The 16,379-nt window shown below is 40.3% G+C and overlaps 1 protein-coding gene across 1 annotated transcript in view; it reads left to right on the top strand.

The window, feature by feature from the left end:
• Window positions 1-16,379, top strand: part of LOC140235414 (son of sevenless homolog 2-like) — a 94,257-nt gene that overhangs the window by 41,973 nt on the left and 35,905 nt on the right. Inside the window, exons 8-17 of the mRNA XM_072315443.1 lie at window positions 385-477; window positions 3,737-3,787; window positions 4,857-4,933; window positions 5,575-5,749; window positions 6,928-7,084; window positions 7,581-7,701; window positions 8,262-8,345; window positions 8,637-8,849; window positions 10,411-10,533; window positions 12,597-12,756. Coding sequence (XP_072171544.1) covers window positions 385-477; window positions 3,737-3,787; window positions 4,857-4,933; window positions 5,575-5,749; window positions 6,928-7,084; window positions 7,581-7,701; window positions 8,262-8,345; window positions 8,637-8,849; window positions 10,411-10,533; window positions 12,597-12,756 — 1,254 coding nt within the window. The remainder of the gene's footprint in view (window positions 1-384; window positions 478-3,736; window positions 3,788-4,856; window positions 4,934-5,574; window positions 5,750-6,927; window positions 7,085-7,580; window positions 7,702-8,261; window positions 8,346-8,636; window positions 8,850-10,410; window positions 10,534-12,596; window positions 12,757-16,379) is intronic.

The raw sequence follows: 16,379 nt of genomic DNA, 5'->3' as shown, positions 1-16,379 counted from the left end.
AGACACCTTCATATATAGCCTCCCACCATATTTTTGTTTGTGTGTATGTGTGGGTGTAATTGGCTATATCTTTTTATGTAGAGTCATGCTATGACACAGTTTTAGTTGTGCTGGTAGAATGAATGGAGCTTTGCAGCCACATGAACTTGGTGTGAAACATTAAATGGAAGTGTGCATTCTGTCATCTTGGTTGATTGAACAAGACTAATTGGTCTTTGTATGGACAAAAAGTGATCACCCATTGTGTATGTGGTATGCATTCATCATGATGTACTTAATCCAGTTTATGTGAAAAGCAGCAATATTACACTTTGGTCTATCAAAGAATAATGCAAATAATAATGCTCAGTGTATCAATCTCTTCTTTTTTTCCACAAATTGCAGGAACATAATATCCAAGATGCAGTCACATATGTACTTCCAAAGCTTCTCCTGGAACCAATCTACCACTGTATACACTACTTTGACTCTCTAAAGGTAAAGGTAACCTCCATCGTATCACATGTACTCCTTTGCATGTCAACACAGGTGAATAGATGAGTGTGATGATGATGTTGATATGCTGGTATCAGCATGGTATTGGTGTTGTCAAGGTGATGTGGATGACAGCCGGTGATAATTGAGCTGAGTTGAATTTGGATATATTCTACATGGCCAATGAGGTAGCAATCGAATACTAAAAGGCGATCAATCACTTGACCAGTGGGTTTAGAGTGCAGCTCCACACCATACTCCAGTTGGCTTGAATGAAATGAATAAAGTCATATGCAGAATGGCAGAGACTTCCACCCAAGTTATTCCATTCCAAGTTATGGAATTCTAACTATCCATTATTTTCATAAATCAGTGTTATCAGTCACAACCACATAATTGTCCCCGCCGAACGAGTTCGAGCAGGGGACTATGAAACGGGCTCCGTACGTGTGTGTGTCTGTGCGTCCGTCCGTACGTCTGTCTGTCCGTCCGTCTGTCTGCGTGTACGTCCGTGTGTGATCAAAATGTTTAATTTGCTACTTCTCTGTCATTTATGAGCCAATTTTGATTCTGTTTGCTTCATATGATAGCAGTACATGGGAGCTTTGAAACTTCTATACAGAATTTCAGTTGTGACCTTTGACCTTGACCTTTGACCTATATTGTACATTTTGCTACAAAATGCTACTCCTGCGCCATTTCTAACCCGATTTCGATTCCGTTTGCTTTAAGTGATGGCACTAGGTGAGAGCTTCCAAACTTCTTCACAGAATTTTGACCTTTGACTTCTTTGACCTTTGACCTTGATTTTTGACGTATATTGTACATTGGCTACAAAATGCTACTCCTTCGCCATTTCTACCCCGATTTCGATTCCGTTTACTTTATGTGATGGCTCTAGGTGAGGGCTTCAAAACTTCTACACAGAATTTTGACCTTTGACCTTTGACCTTGATTTTTGACCTGTATTGTACATTTTGCTACAAAATGCTACTCCTTCGCCATTTCTAACCCGATTTCTATTCCGTTTGCTTTATGTGATGACACTAGGTGAGGGCTTCAAAACTTCTACACAGAATTTTGACCTTTGACTTCTTTGACCTTTGACCTTGTTTTTTGAACTATATTGTACATTGGCTACAAAATGCTACTCCTTCGCCATTTCTAACCCGATTTCGATTGTGTTTGCTTTATGTGATGGCACTAGGTGAGGGCTTCAAAACGTCTACACAGAATTTTTTTCCTTTGACTTCTTTGACCTTTGACCTTGATTTCTGACCTGTATTGTACATTTTGCTACCAAATGCTACTCCTTCACCATTTCTAACCCGATTTCGATTCCGTTTGCTTAATGTGATGGCACTAGGTGAGGGCTTCAAAGCTTCTGCACAGAATTTTGACCTTTGACTTCTTTGACCTTTGACCTTGATTTTTGACTTATATTGTACATTGGCTACAAAATGCTACTCCTTCGCCATTTCTAACCCGATTTCAATTGTGTTTGCTTTATGTGATGGCACTAGGTGAGGGCTTCAAAACTTCTACACAGAATTTTGACCTTTGACTTCTTTGACCTTTGACCTTGATTTTTGACCTATATTGTACATTTTGCTACAAAATGCTACTTCCGGCGGGGACATATATTACGCACCGCGTAATTTCTACTTTTCCTTGTTCAAAATGGCAAAGGTGATGATGTCATCACCCCGTAAATTTCCAGTTAAATTGTAGACAAATTTTCTCAAAATTCCCCATGTAGACATGATGTCAACAAATTTAAAGGGATTGTATAGTTTTGGTTGAGACCTAATTTCAGGTTTCTGACATTTTTTGGTGAGATAATGCGAAACCTCTTATGAAATATGAAAGAGCATGTAATTCTATGAGGAATTCAACGTTTATTTGATAAAAATTGGTTATGAAATGGCTGAGATTTCCAAAAAAGAGCGATTCTAATAAAATATGGGACCCACACTTTATTACAATCGCTTTGTTTTACTTTGTTTTTGGATGTTTCAGTCATTCCAAACCCGATTTTCATTAAATAAACTTTGAATTGCTCTTAAAACGGTATGCTCTGTACTATATCATAACAGTTTTCTTGGTATCTCGCAAAAAGTTAAAAGCCCAATTCTCATCTCCACCTATACTGTACTATCCCTTTAAGATGTGTCGTTTGCATCAAAGTATTGTGGCCTTGTATTAGCCTAGGAAGTATGCCCTGGAGTATGCCCTGCACCAAAAGAGGTTGTGCTCTTTGCTGAATCAACCAAGAACAAAAGTTTTTATGGAACAAAGAACAAACCATTGGGTGGGTTGTAAGGTGATACCATTGTAGCTTCATCCTTTTTTTGGATGTATGCATTAAAAACATGTAATGCTTTCAAAGGCAAGAACCTTCTTATTTGATGTCTGATTGTGATGTAACTGCTGTCATTCTGTTCATTTGACTTAACTCTTATTTGATTATTTGATTATTTATTTTAAAGTCATATTGAAAAATAAGCTGGTATTGCACAATCAAGTACTCCTGAAGAGAGGGCTTGGGAAGGAGAGTGAAGTGTCTTGCCATATGGTGCAACTAGTTCTGCCAGCAGACTCAAACCAAGGACAACACGGTTGAGGGTTCATGGTTGTATTCATTGAATCACAACAGCTAGTGATGGTGGTGATGGTGATGATGATGTTTGATGGTAATGGTAATAATGATGGTGAAGGTGATGGTTGATGGTAATGGTGATGGTTGATAGTAATGGTAATGGTTGATGGTAATGGTAATGATGATTGTGTATGGTTGTAGGTACGTAATGGTAATGATGATAATGATGATGATGATCATGATCATGGTGGTGGGGATGATAATGGTGATGATGATGGTAATTAAAAACACCATAGTTGCATTGATCAATACAGAAAAGGAAAACATCAACTCATCTTGCTTAATTGTTGTGAGTTCAGCTTGCATAGGAAATGAATATATGTAATCCTTTTTTGTTGTTGTTGTAATCTTCACATATATGGCTATTGCTGTTTTTGCCATTTCATTCAAAACTATCTTTCTCTGTGGTGTAAATTTTTTTCCTGACATAATGTTGGAAATACATGCAGCACTCTAATATTTGTGAGTGATGTAACTGTATATTTAAGTGTCCTTATGTTGAAGTAGTCAAATATTTTAAGTATTCCGTGAAATGTACATTTCCACTGCGACTTGTCTGACTTAGTTTATGTTTCATTTTTCATTTGTTTTCTGACCATTCAGTTATTACTAAAGACATCACCAAATGAAGAAGAACGGGATAGGTTCAAACAAGTGAGTTCATGTACTGATCAAAATTCATTTTCTCTAAGAATTTGTAGCATGCATTATATTGAACTGAATGTTTTGCTCAAAAGCACGCCTCTGAGAAGGTGCAAGTCCCTTTTCCTGTGAACTCATAGATGCTGTTGGAACAAGTGCGTAAATTTGTAACTCTTGATTTGTTTGTATAATTTCACCATGGAATAGTTCAAGAGACATAATCTGTTGTCAGGTTGACCATCTGTCCATGTTTACCTCATTTCACATTGCAACCACAGCTTAGGACAAGAAATATTGTTGTGAAATTTGACATACTAATGAATCTGAGACAATAACAAAACAAAGGGTTGGGTTCATCAGGGCAGAGGTCAACAGGTCAATGTTAAAGGGACTGTACATATTGGTTGAGGTGGGGATTCATGTTTTGAACATTCCTAAGTGAGATAATGAGAAACCTCTTATGAAATATGAAAGAGCATGTAATTCTAAGAAGGATTCAATGTTTATTTGATGAAAATTGGTTTTCAAATGGCAGAGATATAAAAAAAAGTGATCATAATAAAGGGCGACAGGCCACGCCTTTTATTAGGATCTCTTTGTTTCACATTGTTTTTGGATATCTCAGCCATATCAAAAATGATTTTCATCAAATAAACTTTTGATACCCCTTAGAATTGCATGCTCTTTGACATCTCATAGAGTGGTTTCTGAATATCTCACAAAACATTAAAAGCTAAATCTTCGCCTCAACCAGAACTGTACACACCCTTTAATAACCACCATTACATGTCTAAGTAATTCAAGAAGCATCTGTATGTGACCTGTCACTACAAAATTGATAAGGTTGCAAATATAAATAAAGTTGGGGAAAAAAAATGTATAGCTTATTTGATTTGCTGAAGTGTGTATTGCTACATCCTGTCCAATTTTAAGAGTTTGCTTGTGCTTTGAAATTGTTTGTTTATTTGTTTGTTTTGTTTTTTGTTACTGAATGAATGTGTGTTCATGTGGGTAAGGATGTGTTATATAGGAAGCCATAGCCAATGGGAGTACCTTGTGACTTGCATGTTTCTTATCACAGGCTTCTGGGCTTCTTAAGAAAATCCAGGCAGCGCTAGAAAGAGTGTGTGCTGGCCACCTCCCTAAGAGGAAAGCAGGGTGAGTGTCACATCAGTTGATTGCTATTTATATCACAGTGTTTGTGCAATTATGGAGTTCATTTTAGTTATTGAAAGGATTCATCTTTCATCGGCAGGATTTCCCCTACCTGAGGCACTCTATTAATTTTATTTGTTGTATTAATGGGATTCAGTGCTCATCATTGCTTACTTTTTGTTTCTTTCTTTTTTTTATAGTGTCTCCTTAAATACACCTGCTGTGTAATGGTGTGATTTACACACACTGTGATAAAAGAGCATGAAATCTGAAGGGATTATCATTTGTTAGTTTTTTTAAGTATTTGATATTATTCTTGTTGGATATGGGTTCAAATTCATTAGATGTTGGATGGACAGAAAAGTTCCAAAGAAAAATGTAAAAGCAGTATTTTGCTATAGTGGGAAAAGTAAACCCATGTTAGGAAGGTCTTCAGCACTATTGTTATGCCATTTATTGTTGCAGATGGCAAGTTACAGTATGCATTTGTTTTTCCTCAGTAATACTGGTTAGATAGATTAGCCAAACATAGAACATTTATTTCTCTATCATTTTCACTAAATCTGTGGTAAGTTATTTCTGAGAAGCAGGAGGGTGACGGCTTTATTTTGTAATATTGTCCATTCACATTCTCTTTGATGTAGGGAATCCTCGCTGAGATTTCACCGCCGCCTGGCGTCGAGACAGATGTGCATCAAACGTATGAATGAGATCCAGAAGAACATTGAGGGATGGGAGGGGCGGGACATCAGCCAATTGTGCAATGAGTTCATCATGGGTGGTACTGTGGGCAAGGTTCACACAGGCAAGAACAAGAAGGTAGGTGATGATCACCCAACAGCTTTCTCTAGGTTTTTTTTTTTTGGGGGGGGGGGGGTGGTATAGCAATGCTTGGCAGAGATGCCAATTGTTACTTTTTTGCAGTATTTTGTTTTGTTTTTTGCTAAAATTACTGCTGGTTTCATGGAAATTACAGATTTTCCCAAATTGTGTTACTGCACATGTCTATTGCAGGAAAGGTGAAACTGCTGTTTTGTTTTGGGGCTTTTTTTCCCCCTCCAAAAGTATGCCTTGAAGAAGATATGAAGATGGAGGTGAATGCCAAATCAGAATGATTCAATTCTTGCATTGCCTGATAAAAAAGAAAAAGAATGAAAAAAAAAAAGAAAGAATGCGATACTTGTGGTTGTTGTAGATAGATATTGGTGAAAACAGTTAGCACATGTGGTGATGATCTTCATAACTCAGTGCTTCAGCAGCTTTACAGTATTCCTGTGGAAAATGGTTTCTTATCTTCTAATCTTAGTCGGGTGTCTCTCTGTTTTCTCATTTCCTGAAACAAGAACTTCATCTGTGTTCATTGCATGAATGATTTGTGAATCCACACCTTTGTATCTTCCCTATCCCAGGCTATTTTGATTCATGCATAGGTTTACCAGTAATGAGGATTGTGTATTGTCATTGAAAGACAGTCACAAAATTAATTGTGTAGACCTTGTACAGAGTTTACTCTCCTCTTTTCAAAATGATGAGGAACTCTTCAAGCAGCTGTAGGTCATTCACTTCACAGATTTTATACTCCGCAACTTACGGTGTATTGTGATTGCAGGAAAGCATATTTTACTATCAAATTTCATAACATGTTACCAATCGCCCTACATCGACGTAAATGAGCACTGAATTGATCAGTGTTTTAGTAGTAGCCATGATAAAAAAATCATGGGTGTACATACTCCAGTAGGATTCGAACCTATGACCTCCTTCTCACCGGACAGGCGTCATCTCCACTAGACCACCGAGCTTTCACCCGACAGCAAGTGTTGCTTCTAGTCCTTATAGCATGCAGCGGTTACTGCTTAGATATTCAAATTCACAAATTCATGACATTCTTCCGTCGAGATGTTTTCATTGAAACTGATTGACAAAAACATCTTAAGGGAAGAATTTCATGAATTTGGATGTTACCAATGTCGCTTTTCTTTTATTATTTCACATAGCAAAACACAGAGAGACACATATTCCTATTCGATAGCATGATTGTCTGCTGCAAGCTGAACACGAGAAGATCCGTCTCCAGCTCGTCTCCGGAGTACCGCTTCAAGGAGAGGTACAACCTGAGGAAGGTCAACGTGGTTGACAGACAGGATGCAGAGGGTAAGATCTTGGGTCTTTTTCACCAAGAACTTTGTGGATCTTATGCCTACGAGCATTAAGATGTTATATACCTAGACCAAAATTGTTGCCCATTGCATGGAATTGTCAGGAATATATCATACCAGTGCAGTCAGAAAAGGAGACTACTTGGGAAAGAGATGGATGAGAGATACTGTATTAGCTGTTATCATCATGATTGTTATCACGAATATCGTGAATCTCTGTTGGACCGTGATTTTAACAATACAGGAAAATGTCGCCGTGCGCGAGGGTTATAGTGCACTTACGATAGTATCATTGTCAATTTGCGAAAACAAACATCTCGCGAACATGTCTTTGATCTCCTCATTCTCCTCACATATCTGTACGAAAAATAACAGCGTATACAGTAGAGCAATGATGTAATGTTCCAGTCATCTGATTTTGATTAATATGAGCCTGTCTCTATGACATTCCAGATTATTCATATTTTTGTTTTGCATTTTATCTCCTGCAGATGTCAAGCACGCGTACGAAATAGTGGTCAAGGACCCCCCACAGACCATCATTTTCTTTGCCAAAAATGCAGAAGACAAGACGAATTGGATGGAGGCACTGACCACACTCCTACATAGAAGGTAATCATCCACTCGGTCTAACACTTACAGCAATAACACTATTATACTGTAGCAGCGGTGATGCATATGTCAGATGTAGATATGAATGTGATGATAGAGAATAAAAAAGGTGATAGTCTATTTCTATCTGAAATATTGGCTCACCTAATAATCACACTGATTGGCAAGAGCACATGTCTTCAGGACAAACATACGGTTGCCAAAGTAAAACTGGGCACCTTTAGGTGTTCTCATAGTGTTTTTGGAGCATTACAGATCACTTCGTGAAAGTAATAAGTTTGATTGTTGATGAAGTCACAAAAACAAAAGGAGGACATAATGCCACTGAGACACATATCAGCCTGAGACACTGCAGGGTTGCTTGACATTAGCTTGCCTCTGTCTAGAATCCTTGTAATAAATCTTCAGTGTCCTTGTGACAAACCTGTAGAGTCCACGTGACGAACCCTATGAGTTCCTGTGACATACTTCAATTAAGAATCTCAGAGGTAAACCTTTACAAAGGTGTGACCAGTGATTTGACCATCGTTTTCCATACTTTGATGTCATTCCATCCTCAGCACGTTAGAGCGTATGCTGGACAGCATCCTACAGAAGGAGGAGGAGAACCAACCTCTCCGATTGCCTTCAGCTGAGGACTACTGGTAAGCTGGTGTGGTGTTCAGATTGCCACTTTCTTCTCTCTGAACTATGAAAGTCTGAAACCGCTGAACATATCAAACTGCCCTGGAGAGTAGAAGCTGGGGGCTTCAGTTTGTTGATTTAAGCTCATGTTACCCACACAGCCCTGTTTTGTTTTCTTTCTTCAACAAAATCAAATTTCACTGTTTGCCTTCTTTATGTAAAAATGAAACATGTCGTGCATTTCATTAGAGCTGTCCAACTGAATTCCGCTCATAAGTTTTTGTCTGTGTGATGTTTGCTACTTCGCACAGCTTTGTAGAAGAGGACTCACCCGACAACATAGTGTTTGAGGAAGGGCAGAAGTCGATTGGCGGTGTACCGCTGATCAAAGGGGGCACACTGCTGAAACTGATTGAGCGGCTGACCTACCACAAGTACGCTGACCCCTCCTTTGTCCGCACCTTCCTCACCACCTACCGGTCCTTCTGCAAGCCTCAGGACCTCCTCTCTCTGCTCATCAAGAGATATCCTTTTTAAACTGCGCTTGCGCGGTCTTGTGTGTGATGGGCTCCGACAAGAAAGAATTCATCTGGAACCTGTAAGCATCGTAAGAGTTTGTGGGCACAGTCATCTGGACTTAGTATCTTAGGCTTTAATTTTCCAGGCACAAAACCCATGATGATAGCTAGAGATCTTCAGTAGTCCCCATCCGATGCATGATAGGCTGTTTATATATTTTATGGCTTATGTAGAGGGTGTTATTTCCTTGATGATGTGCTCAGACTTGTTGTTGACAGATAGAGTGCACTGGAATGCCGATAACATTATTACACACATTTCTTGTCCCCGCCGAACGAGTTCGAGCAGGGGACTATGAAACGGGCTCCGTACGTGTGTGTGTCCGTGTGTCCGTCCGTGTGTGCGTCCGTGTGTGATCAAAATGTTCAAAATGCTTCTCCTTCGCCATTTCTAACCCGATTTTGATTCTGTTTGCTTTATATGATAGCACTACATGGGAGCTTTGAAACTTCTATACAGAATTTCAGTTGTGACCTTTGACCTTGACCTTTGACCTATATTGTACATTTTGCTTCAAAATGCTACTCCTTCGCCATTTCTAACCCGATTTTGATTCCGTTTGCTTTATATGATGGCACTAGGTGAGGGCTTCAAAACTGCTACACAGAATTTTGACCTTTGACTTCTTTGACCTTTGACCTTGATTTTTGACCTATATTGTACATTGCCTACAAAATGCTACTCCTTCACCATTTGTAACCCGATTACAATTCCGTTTGCTTTAAGTGATGGCACTAGGTGAGGGCTTCAAAACTTATACACAGAATTTTGACCTTTGACTTCTTTGACCTTTGACCTTGATTTTTGACCTGTATTGTACATTTTGCTACCAAATGCTACTCCTTCACCATTTCTAACCCGATTTCGATTCTGTTTGCTTTATGTGATGGCACTAGGTGAGGGCTTCAAAACTTCTACATAGAATTTTGACCTTTGACTTCTTTGACCTTTGACCTTCATCTTTTTACCTATATTGTACATTTTGCTACTAAATGCTACTTCCAGCGGGGACATTTATTAGGCACCGCGTAATTTCTACTTTTCCTTGTTTCCTGTAGTGTTTCATCATTTGTAGATATTATCACTCTACATTTTCTGTAAAAATGATGCCTTCCTCCCCTTGGTTAGTTGTGAAGAAAAGCATGAAATGTTTTCAAGCACCTAGTCTTGTCAATATGGACTTTCTGCTATGAAACTATTTACATTACAATACTGTATAAGCTGTTATTTTCACGAGGGTATAATTTTCGTGAATTTTGCGAATCACAGTTGGACCTCAAATTTAACAACACGCGAAAATGTCACCATGCACTAAGGTAGTTTTGCGCTTATGAAGGCCTCTGTGTCAATTCGCGAAAACAACATCTCGCGAAAATGTTTGTGACCTTCTCACACGCGAAAATATCTGTACGCGAAAATAACAGTGATACAGTAAGCAATCCGTCTTTGCTACTTTGAAGCATGTCTTTGAAAGAGACTAAATTCCTTGACGGACCCCCTGTCTACGTTCGAGATCCCAGACCCTCCGCCCACAGAAGAGGACCAAGCTGCCCTGGACAGAGGTGTCAGCGTAGTGCGAGAGGACTTGAAGAGATTCAGGAAGGAGTATGCACAGCCCATTCAACTCAGGTGGGACTCCCGTTACCTTTACCCGACAGTTTGTGTGTGTGTGTGTGTGTGTGTGTGTGTGTGTGTGTGTGGATGGGGGGAATGTTTCCCCCTTTATATCCACGGCAATATCGCCGCATACCCCACTACCAGGGAGATCGGTCAACAGTCCATTTGAAACTCAACATCACCACTTGTGTATGATAGTTCTGCAGCATCATTCATTTCACATATTTCTCATCATTTTGTTTCAAACTGCTTTGTTTTGTTTTGTGTCCACTGACACCTGTCCAGATGTGAATCAGGTCAGGTTGATAGCAATAAAGTTGGTTGAAGTGATATAATGAAATGGTCAATCATGTAAGGCTGATAGCATCATACATATGACTTATGTAACAAGAAAAGAAGTAATTAAGACAAATAATTTGTAAATTATGCATATTCTTTGTTGTTGTCATTGTTGACATTTTGCTTGTTTGTTTTGTTTGTTTGTTTGTTTTTGCTGTACAGGTATATGATCATAGTATACAAATATACCAGGCCTGAGAGGCTCTGGTTGAAACTATGCGCATGAGGTGACTTCAGTAGCACTATTTTCTGAGGGGCGCAGCCCCGAAGAAAATAGTGCTACTGAAGTCACCGAAGGCACATAGTTTCAACCGGTGCCTCGAAAAATTGGCCTGGTATATTTGTTTTATATCCCTCCCAATGAATTTAAGAGTATTCGACTGCTGGTATTCTGTAATTTACCTCTTTTTTAAGGGCATCTTGCATTACTTTTCAAGAAGATGGACTTTACCGTCGGGAAAGCAGCTCAGAAGCAAAGGAGGGCAGCGCGTACGCGTACTATGAAGAGACAACTGCGCGCTCAGCCGCTGAAGTGTACTCGGTGCATTGCTGTTACTGGTAAACATGCGCAAACTGCAAACTCACTACGCGCTTCATACATGCAATACGCCTATATCCGATCTGTCAACAAGTACGTTCGGTTGCGCCAGTGCGGTGATGTGCGTGCTCGAGCTGATCAACGATGTGACTGTGAGCTGCAGTTGATTGTGTTTTCTGTCGTCTTTCTACCTAGCTGTCTGTACATGAATATGGGCTATCATTTCCTGTTAAAATGCAAGTACATGGTATACATTGTACATTTGGGTAGCATTCAGTAACAGCGTATAAGGTTAGATTAGGCACTGGAAAAATTCTAGCAATTAAAGCATCGAGTGCCACTGTAAATTCGTGTGATTCGTACGGTTCGTACGGTAACTAACTCGTTAGACACTCTAAAAAATAATTGTTAGGAATGAGATTACGGGAAATAGGGCCTACTGTTAGACAGGTAGAACTAACGTTAGGCTTAACTAGCGCTAACGTTAAAGCAGGCCTACTATCTACTGCAGTTTCGTTTGTCAACATCTTTTGGGTGGGTCGCTCGAGTTAGTGAACTGCGAGACCAACTTTCAAACGGCGAAACATGAACTCCCCAAAGGCCTACAGTACGTCGAAGAACCCTAGCTTGCTTATTGTTGTCTAATTATAGATCTACGATATCGCCTACTCTGTTGTAACGTAATACAATTTTTTCTTTTTAGGTAGAATGAGGGCTTTATAAGAGTCTCTGAGTCTCTCTAACGTAACCCGTGTCGCTTTGAGTGTATGCGTGCCTTGTGGTTCTCGAGAAGTGCAGTGATCTAAGGCGCCGCGATACCCATTCATTTGTACATGAAATCTCTCGCGAAGCAAAGGTGCTGCGATACCCATTCATTTACACGTGAAATATTTCGCGTCGCGACGCGAAGCAAAAAAGGCGCGAAAATCACCAGCGTGGTATAGTTTTTACCATTTTCCCTAGGGAGAATAGTCATACGCGTATTTGTATGGTAGAATTATGTTTTGTTGTTTACAGTGCTCTCGACCAATCAGAGGACGAGAAGCAATTTGTGAGGGATATAATAAAGCTTGACCACAATGTACCAAATTAATCAGCATTATCAGTTAAAGTTAAGTGTTATGCAGCATGCACCATAGCCCTTTATTTTACTAAACCATTTGCTCCAATTCCACCATTCCACTGCCCGTGTCTGCAGGGTACTGAATGTGTTCCGGCACTGGGTGGACCAGCACTTCTATGACTTCGACCGCGACGAGCAGCTCCTGATGCGGCTGGAGAAGTTCATCGAAGAGTCGGTGCGGGGGAAAGGGATGAGGAAGTGGGTGGAGTCCATCAAGAAGATCATCACAAGAAGGGTAAGCTGTTAGTGGATCATCACTCTCTTTGATAAGGTTGGACAACCTTGGTCAGGTTGGAGAACAGAAAACAAGCATATATTTTACAAGGTACACAAAAATCTGATTCTCAGTAGAGTATTTATGTCGTCAAACTGATACTATGTGACAATTTTTCTTGTTAGGCGCACCTGGTAAACTAGAGACGGAGAGCGACGCGGTGCGACGCTCGCGGAAATTTCTTTCAATTTCCGACGTCAAAGGACACCCAGCGACGGTTACCGACGGTGTACAGTCACGAGTTTACACTGCGTGTCGGCGGGGGTCGCCGAGCGTCGCAAAGCGTCGGCTAACTCTTAGGTACATTTTGAAAAAGACGAGCTCACAATTAACCGTTGCATGTACGAAAAGGCGCTTACCTCATGGCCGTCGCGCTACGTCCGCAAAATAAGCTCCGAGTTCGTATCTACCCTCCCAATGCGTCCCGATGCGTCTCGAGGCGTCCCTCCTTGAATGGCCACTATTGTTTTGTAATGAATAGAAAACTAAGTGTTACTAGCAAACAAAGCGGAGAAGCCATCGGCAATCCAAGGTTTGGGGCCATGCGCTCTTTGTACCTGAAATTACTGATACTGTAGGTTACAGAAATGAATTGTAAAATGATTCAGCTCTTCAGCAAAGCAACTGCGAACCAAATTCAGCAATTAGCAATGCCATAACTATTGCCTGATGCTAACAAAAATCGCGCATTTACCGATTCGCGCTACTCGCTAGCTATGAGACTCCAGATCGGAATCCCGGACACACGTTGCGCAATGTAGTATAGCTAGCGTACGAGTACTACTAGTACTTCTACGCTACGTACGCACGAGCTTGAGATGAATTTTTATGAAGCACACGCTAGTTGTGAGAGCTCAAACATCAAATGCAAGTCCCCGAACCGTAAGCAAATTTGCATTTAAACGCAAGCAAGTTCACGCTTGATTCCGTAGGCAAATATCGAACGCAACATTGACCTATCAAATGGAATAGAAACTGCTACTAGCAAACAAAGCGGAGAAGCCATCGGCAATAGGACAGAGTTTGGGGCCACGCACTGATGAAAAATTTACTGATATTTTAGGTTTACAAAAATGAATTGTGACATAATTCAGCTCCGCAGCAGTGAAATTTGCGAACCAAATTCGGCATTTTGTATCAAGGAAGAAATGCCATAAACATTGCCTGATGGTTACAAAAATCGTTAATTTACCGTTTCGCGCTGCTCACTTGCTACAGCGATCGGGGGGGGGGGGGGGGAGGGGCATTTCATGAAGGAACTTGTCGGATAAAATGTCCGACAAGTCAATTATATCCGACGAGTTCAGAGAAATCAGGCAATCAGACTAAAGAATTTTTCAAAACTTGTCGGATATAACTATGGCTACAGGAAAGCTTCAACACTCTGCAACGCACTTGTCCGCTGTGGTGTTGAGGCCCAAATTGTGAGAGCTAAACAGAAATGCAAGTCCCCAAATCTGCATTTAAACGCAAACAGTTCATTGCCGAACGGATGCTTGATTTCGTAGTCATAATATCGAACGTAACCATAACTAATCAAAGACAACTTTGCGTCTGTTTTTTGATTCAACGCAAAGTTTCAGGTAAAACATGCTTGCACTCGCGCAAGTCCAATTTCTCACAGGGTGGTGGTCCCATCATCTTGAAGTCAGCATTCATTCATAGGATCACAATTTACGTGTATTTTGCTTTCTACACAATGTGCGTCCCGATGCGTCCCAAGGCGTCCCTCTCTGAATGGCGACTGCTGTTTTTTAATGAATAGAAAGCGCTTCATTGTACTAGCAAACAAAGAGGAGAAGATTTATCATTACCTTAATGAAGTGTGAAGTTATTCTAAATACTACCTACAGCAAACACGTGGATTTAGAAGTACAACGTGATTTGTTTTCTTCTCTTCGTATGCGTTCCTTGGGACCTTGTACAGCAAATTGTGTTAATCCCTTTCGTGCTACTACTTAATGTCATTATCATGAAGCATACTTATCTTCCAGCGTTGGTGCGTTGTCTGTTCTTGGTAAATAAAAAAACCACGTTGTTTTTAAAGAGAGAACATCTTGCTGATATGGACCTGCGTACATATAGCTGTCACATTCATGACAGTAGGCTCCTAGAGTTTTAACGTCTGTAGAAAATTATTTCATTCAACTTTTCGCCTAGATTTCGTCTATATACCCACTAATTCAAGACGAACGTTTGCCAACAGGTCGTTAACAGTTGCAATCGAATTCGTTAGTTTTTTGCAATACCGAGTTTGCCGACTGTTTTCATTGTCGTGAACATTTTTTCTTGTTGAAATGAAATTTTGATCATGTTCAAAATTTCTTATCGACAAGAAAAACTGCGGTGAGAACAGTTTGTGAATGTGATTGCAGTTGTTTGCTAATTTCATTGCAACTAACGAACCGTAGCGAAAAAAAAAAAAAAAAAAAAAATTCCCTCGTAATCACTACGCTCGCCGCTAAGTGAGACGGCTCTCTTCAGATCATTTGTCTTCTGTCAAAGTTGTTCACGAACTTCATACTCCGGCGGCGCGATCTGCTGGCGAAGGACATTCACGTCATTGATTTCAAAAAGTCGTCATACCCACGAGGCTAGGTAGGTGGGTCAATCCGTGAACACTGGTGCCAATATGCACTCAACCACAACCGCACCATGTTAATGCGTGTTTCATGAGAGAAATTAATAAAATGTGATGGAATTACGAAAAAATATCATAACAGCATTTCATTTACATTTCTTCATCATTTCATCCCATTAATACTGTACATCTCATCCACACGTAGTGTCTTTAGGTCCATCGTTTTATCCTCAGACCTTCCTGACTTCAGACCCCACGAGATGGCTTTGGGACATTCCTTTCTTGCAAGGGGTTTATTTTGCAACGTCGTCATGTACGCGTGTTCTTACGAGGGCAAATAAATTTCCGATCCGTTCCATGTACGTTTGATCTATCTTTAGATCGCATTCTTTGAGTGTGCAAGAATCAGACGAAAAATTCTATTCATTGTCATACGATCGACCACTCACTCATACCCTGTGATGAAATACTCATGTCCACCCCAAACGCGTTACAGCCAGTTTTGCCACTCTCAACATAAGAAAATCACCAAAAAGCATGTAAAGAAGAAAATATTACCGAACGTCATCAAAAATCATAAAAGCTGCCAGCAGGTGAGTCGAGTGGCGACTTGCTTCGCGTGATCTACATCGTACATGGATTGTGTAAAGCACAGTGCATGAAGAGTGAACAACAAGATCACCCAGAAAAAAAAAAAGAAGAAAATTCCTACGATGCCACGGTGCCAGACTGGGGAATGGGGGAGGGGTGGAGAGAGAGAGAGACCATTCAACTGAAGAAACCGCGCGTACTGGCGCATTCTTGGAGGTCATGAACTGTCTGGGGTCTTTGAGATAACGGGGAAAGAATGTTTAGTAAAAAAAATAGCTCAAGTGGAAGACCCAGGATGACAAACGTAATAATTCTTTATCTCTTCCATTTAATGCGCTTATCAATGTAATGACGCACCCATAGATGCTCATGCATTTGTGACGCACCCCACTTCCCCGGACATCGGTGCGTC

The sequence above is a fragment of the Diadema setosum genome, chromosome 1 (assembly GCF_964275005.1).
Source record: "Diadema setosum chromosome 1, eeDiaSeto1, whole genome shotgun sequence".
Lineage (NCBI taxonomy): Eukaryota > Metazoa > Echinodermata > Echinoidea > Diadematoida > Diadematidae > Diadema > Diadema setosum.
This window is presented reverse-complemented; position numbering and strand designations above follow the sequence as displayed.